The 6872-nt window shown below is 41.5% G+C and overlaps 1 protein-coding gene across 1 annotated transcript; it reads right to left on the reverse strand.

The window, feature by feature from the left end:
- Window positions 1-1035: 1035 nt before the first annotated feature.
- On the reverse strand, window positions 1036-6815 carry LOC111668575 (1-phosphatidylinositol 4,5-bisphosphate phosphodiesterase delta-4-like; the record flags this gene model as incomplete). The annotated part of the gene is made up of 6 exons (XM_023424646.1): window positions 1036-1208; window positions 2914-3030; window positions 4103-4259; window positions 4373-4561; window positions 6212-6364; window positions 6671-6815. Coding segments are annotated over 6 exons (934 nt in total), but the record flags the coding sequence as incomplete, so codon positions are not given.
- Window positions 6816-6872: the final 57 nt, after the last annotated feature.

Raw genomic sequence — 6872 nt, forward strand, 5'->3', positions numbered from 1 at the left:
AGTACAGTGACTATTGTGCCTGTGCTGATAGCCCAAGATCCACGACAGGTTCCAGCTGAAACATATGAACCCACATAGACTGAGCTGCAGTCTGTTTAAAAACATGAGTAAAAGGATATTTAATCACTAACTTGTGATTGTTCAGCTTCACCACCCAATACAATGGAGATAAATGGAATTATGTTTGTGATGATCGCACTGAAAACTGACATTTAAAAAAATCTAACATCTTTTTCCATAAACAATGTCCCTGTTACTCTGGATACTCACTCCACTCTGCACCTTGACACAGAAAAAGAACAAAACAATATGAAGCACTTGTGCTGCAGCACTCAGAGCATGCTTTTAGTTGTTTGAGAGGGATTCACTTCCAACTTGGATGACACCTAGCTCTTGTACTCATCTCCCTCCTCTGCTGTAAGTCTCTGTGAGTCCCATGTGATCCCATGCAATTCCTCATATTGTCTTTGCTGTACAAAGCACCAGATATCTCTGACTCCCACCACTATGTTCTGCACATGAGCAAGTTGTTGTATCTCTGTAATTGGACTTATAATGTGTTGACTGTAGTCCTTATGCACACACTATAAACATGACTGTTTGTTTGTGATTGTGCTCTCTACAGCTTCATCCACCTTTTTGTCATGTGACTTAGATACTGTACATAACAAGTTCTGCTATAACTGTGCCCCAAGATGCTTAAAATAATGGAAAAGGGATGATTTATTAATTGGACCCTGGGTCTAATTGCATTAGATCCCCCTCTCTCTCATCTCCCTTTACTTTCTGAGGGAGATAATCTAATTAAACGCAGACACACTCAGGGAGTTTTACATCATAGCTGGTTCGCAGCAACATTTGTCTGGAGGCAAAGAGTAAGAATGAGCTTCACTACACAATGCCCTAGATTGTGAGGCATAGACACATGCATACATGCACGTAAAGCACACACACACGGACAGTCCTCTAACATTACACCTTAATCCATAAATCCACCCTGAGTGGATTATTCAGCGTCCAGTGCTCCGTAGCTACCTTGAGCAGCAGGTGTGTGGGTTTGAGCCTGTGGTGGCTACATCCAGGATCAAAGCTGCTCTGACTGGACATGAGCACCGCTGGCTTCAGGATGTATCCACAGCCCCCGTTGTCCTGGAAACGGCCACCATTAAGGTCCATAGGCAAGCCCAGAGACTGGAAATTGAGAGCCACTGCAAAACACCACGGGACAACAGCATTGGGACAATGAAAACCAGGAGCCACACAGCAGCAACAAAAAAAGATTTATGGGAACAAAATTGAGAATGCCTGAAGCTTGTTAAAATAAAACAAGCTGCATGAGATGATCTCTCTGCATATCTTCCATTTTCTAAAACTCTTGTTCATTCTCCAGGAGGGAGCTAAATTATACAATGACTTGAAATGTTTCCACAACAAATGGCATACATTGCATCAGGGAGGCATTCACAATCACCAACTGTGCAGCGAGTGTACTTGTAAGGGGATTTTCTGCAGTGCAAAGCTCACTCTGTGTTGGCAGGTGTGCTGCATAGCTGTGCTGCATTCATAGATTTTAATTATGGTTAGCCAGGACTAACATAATTAATAATGCAAAATTTATATTTAATTTTGTTCTAACTAATGCATCCTTTCATATACTTTTCGTGTATTTTACAGGGACCCAGTGAATCTTCTGCTCATCTAACTGTAAATGATCCATCCAGGCTGCTGCTTTGTACCGCAGTCTCCTGCAACTGTGAAAAGTGCCGATCACCATCTGCACAGCTGCCACCGCAGCATGTACACAGTCTGCGCAGCAATCAGCAGGGCTCCATGTCAGAGTCAGTGGATGGCTGACTGAGCAATGGTGACGGATGAAGAGGATGTGTAAGACAGGCACAGTGACAAGACCACTGGCCAAGACAGTGCCAGACAGATCAAGGTAGTGACTTTAAGCTCACGGGTGAATCACACATTTCCAGAGAGTTTGAGGACATAATGTTTATGTATGACTTTTGAAGCAAAGCTCAGATTTCTCTTGGTCGTTGCTACTGCATGTGTGATATGATGTTAAGCCCAGTGCTCATGCTGGGCTCTAAAGAGATGATAACTGTGCGAAAAAAACTAAGCTGTGACCGAGGCAAGGATGTAGTTTGAAGAAGAAAAAAGAAAAAACACATTTAGGAGGGTACAAATCGATTTAGAACAGGTGTGATAAAGGCCAGGAGAGGACTTGCTCCAGGGGAAAACACAGATGAGGTGGTCAGGCTGTGGACCGGAATGAAATGTTCTTTTCACTGCTAATCGACAGGACATTTGGTCAGGTTGTTCCCTTTGAAGTTTGACAATAAAAGTTTCCAGACTGCGCATCGCTCCGTTTCAAAACTTGTAATGGATTGTGGTGGTTGTTCTTTGTGTGTTGGGAACGTTTTGATTCCTGTGGAAACTGATGACACAAATCAAATTGAAAAAGAAAAATCCCATTTCATGTCTTTTTTGAATTCATGTTGTCAGGGATTTAATTTCAACCAAAACAGAAACATAGTTGGCAAGAAAATAAGAATAACTTTGGGGAAATTGTGTTACCTCTTTTAGGTTGACATATTTACATATTTTACATACTTTGTTTTTTTTACAATCCCATTTACAAATCAGCAAATGAATAAATCAAATACCTAATAATATTATCAGCTTATTGATGGGTTAATTTATTCATCATTATTTTTTTTTATTATTTAATATATAATTTACTGAGGTGAATTAGGTCCAGTTACTAGAATCCTTTATAGCAGTTTGGAAATTTGTAATTCATATTCAGATTCCTCTGCCTCAATAAATGTGTATGCATATATAAATGCATGTGAATGAAATTTGACGATATCTTATTTGTACTCGCAGATGTGGTGTCCGACTCACCAAGCTGTGAGCCGACGTTCCAAAACTCCTGAGGGTTGTAATTGGACGAAGATGTCCTCGAGCCTGCTGGGTAAATCCTGCTGAGGAACTTCTGGTTATGGCGAACAAAATCTGCACCTGAGATTGGCAACACACGACACACAAAGGTCAGAGGTCTCGCCTGACAAATATTTATTGATGAGGAAGTTCGGTGATTCAAACTTCACAGGTGACTTTCCTATGACTAATTCTATCTGACTTAGTCACAATGACTGTGATGCAGTGACACAGTGAAAGCAGTAGCATAGTTACAAGATTGTAATTTTACAATGCGTCATTGTAGATTCTTGACAGTACAGATATGATTCTTGTTGCTTTTATTCAAAACATTAACTGTATCAGGAATCTGTAAATAAGACACACAAATGATCATCATTTTAATTTAGCGTCAAATGTATTTTTTTTTTTTTTAAAGAATACATGATGAAACCTGAATGTGATGTGAGGTTTGTCCTGATCCAGCCTCAATAATTTCCTTCTTTCTGGATAGACTAGGAAAAACTTGCACACAGCTACAGCCTGTGATCGCACCATAGCTGTGTCATTTGCCTGTAGGGACTGACAATGACAAGACACTACAAGGTTTTTTAGAGCTTCACAGTAGCTGAGACTGTTCATGGTGCCTGCAAGCCAAGCCAACCAGCTCATAACATTTGTGTGTGTCTGGAACTTGTCATTTCTCCTCAGCAGAAACATATTTCATTTCTCTACATCACTCTGCTTCTCCAAAATACTGCCGCACAGTAGCGTGATGACAGTTTAACTGATTATCAGTTGATTCAAACCTCTGTGGGCTCTTTTCACTTCCCGAACATTGGGGATATAAGGCACATTTCTGGGCCTGTGCTGTTGTGCTTTATTCCCTAAAAAGTACTCCCTTATGTTGTATATGTCATGTTTAATATGCTTTGCTTTTGCTATTATGGAGGTTTATGGCCTTGGGTATAATTGCATTTCTTTTCCAAAGATGATCTGCAGGGACTTCTCCTTTGAGCTCAATAGATCCATAAATCATGTGAATCTGCTGGGCTCATCACAATGATATTTAATATGTAATATAATATTTGCAATTAATTATACACAGTCTTTTATTATTTCTAAATCACGCTTCCTTTGTCTCATGATTTCAAATCAATAAATGACATTGTACCTGAGGCTTTGGCTAGCTTGCGCGCTTTCTTCTCTGCCATAGACGTGTTCTCATAGTAGTTCTGATTATCCTTAGAGTGAATGAAGCTGATGAACTTAACAGACCTGGTGTATATGACCAGGTCAGATAAAGCCTCGGCCACCACCACCTTCTTCTTCTACTCGTTACATTTAAGTAAGAAAGGAAGACAAAACAAAGACAGCAGCTTTATCTATTTGTTCTCATTAAAAATGTCTACATGTGCTTCAAACTGTTCTTGTCCTCACTTACTTCCTTCTTTGACCCTGCCTTGCTGGGAGACCAGAACTTTGTTTTGGTTTGAAGATCCTCATCCTCCTCATCATCATCATCATCCTCGCCCTCATCTACACTCTCCTCTGCCTCTGTCCCTGATGCCTCCTCTGCCTTCACCTGAGGCTTTAACTTTTTATTCTTGATGAGGATCTTATACTTCAGGTCCTGGCGTCCCCACAAATACACATTATAATAAGAATTCACACGTGAATAAATGCAAAGTCATCTTAATCATGGGTACAGACATTCACACCAAACTTGTAAAACCTCAAAACACTCCTTTTGCGCAAACCACCCCCTCCATGATTTGTCACAAAGAACCTATACTTCAGTAGACACATCCACATCACACAGCCAGGTATACTAGGATAAAGAAGCAAAAAACAGCAGGTGACCCAAATCACTGAATCACACATCTGCTGCTACATCTTACCACCCTGGCTCCAAATCTGTCAGCACTCTACAAGTCTCTCTGTGCAGATGAGCTGTGATATGCTAAAAGTAAAAAACATTATAGTCTCCAATTTGGAAGCAGCTCCATGGGGAGTTACACGACAGGATGTCACCCTGTCAGTGTCACATATACTGTATGCACAGGCAAAAATATGCTAAATAATTACAGAGCTGCCGACATTAACAACCTGTAAAAACCCATGTAGTATGAAAATTACAAGCTCCAAAGCTTCCTTTGGCACTGAACTCTTACATTGCTGCTACACAAAATGATAGAGGCTTTGCTTATGTCGATGTAATTTAGGATATTATACGAGGTTCTTGAAGAGAATTTTGCCTCATGTTGATATTAAAAAATAAAGAAGAGCAATAACTTGTGAACAAACTATGGCTCATTTTAACCCCACAATAACACCATGGATAAATAGAGAGCAGACAATTGGGTTTACCATCCTTCCAGTGGTTTTGACAATTTGGTAAATAGATTGAAAACCTCTGCTCTAACTGGTTAGAGGGGGGAATAAAGTAATGAAAAGCTCTGGGCATTGCATATTGGTTCCACTTTCATAATTGGATGGCAACTTGGGTCTGAAGCTGCATGAATTTGACACATGAACACTGATTCAGTGACTTGCTCGGGGTTAAGAGTGAAGATTAAACCATTAGCGCTGAGGCTCCTACATAAGCCCACCCTTCCTGAGTCATAGAGATAAAAAAAGATATGGGAGATATGGGGGGAAAATAATCTTATATGCACACTCAGGATAAAACATAACTCCTTTTTTGCAGTAAATTCCAAAGCAGTCGAAGTCAGAGGCAGACAAGAAACTCCAGCGAGACAGCACACATTGATCCACACAGACAGAAAAACCCTTCATCCTCCTTGTCATATTCAATAGACTGGAGTGACTGCGTCTGCATCTTTCAGGCCAGTCACTCACTCATGGGTTGACGCAGATGTTTTCAGTGGAGAGCCCGAGCAGGTTCATTCTAAATGAACAATCGGGTCAAGTGTCTCAGCGTGTTTAAAATGACGGACACTTCTCAGGATCAATCACATCACATAAGATTCTCTGAACCTCATGATTAAAGATTAAAGAGCCTTGCAGATGTCCATCTACCCCTATGTCCCAGTGGGGGAGACAAGCAAAGGAAGCCTCAGAAAGATACTAATGAGGCCCTCCGTGGCAGCAAAAAGGTCTAATTTTCCCCGTGTTTTGCTGTGCTGTGACAGACGATGAAGATTAATACATACAAATACCATCATCCCCGTGCCTGCACCCACAGCTCTAACATTAAACACAGATTTTGCTTCTGATCTACCATTCAGATAGCCAAGCTCTCACTTCTTCTGAGTCTTACATTTGGGCTTGGGAGGTCTCCAGTGGTTGGGTGATCCAAGGGACTTCTCAGCAGCTTCTCCCCCAGGATAGAGATAAGGTAGTGGGCCATGACCTCTTGCTGCTCCCGGGAACAATGGTTTTCCAATGACAGGATCACTGGGTAAGCAGACACCTGTCAGGAAATAATCCCACCAGAAAAAAATCAGCATCCAACCCTTATTTCCAACAATTAGCATCAACCTTGATGTAGTCTTCTGCTCTCTCTGCAATGTCTTCAGTCACACACACACATCACAGAGAATGGCCTGAACCGCCTGAATCAAAGACAACGTACTATCAGAGATGCTTAGAGATTAATTAGAGCAAGTGCAGCTCAGTGGGGTCTTCTGGAGCCTGGAGAGGCAGGGCTGGACATTGAGTTTGATGCCTGGGGCACCACTCCAGGAAATATGTAAGGTAACATATTACATGCTGTTACCTCAAAGGCATGTTGCTCCACAGTGGTGATGACATCCTTAAAGAAAATCTTTGTGGTCAGGGTGTAGCCATGGTAGACTACAGGCTCCATATCTGGCCCATCCCAGCAGTCAATCTCCAGACAGCGGCAGCCTTTCCTCAGAGCACTGTGCCAAACACACACACACACACACACACACACACACACACACACACACACACAC

Source organism: Seriola lalandi, unplaced genomic scaffold, assembly GCF_002814215.2.
Source record: "Seriola lalandi dorsalis isolate HSWRI2012SDOR001 ecotype SW California unplaced genomic scaffold, Sedor1 jcf7180002004143, whole genome shotgun sequence".
NCBI lineage: Eukaryota > Metazoa > Chordata > Actinopteri > Carangiformes > Carangidae > Seriola > Seriola lalandi.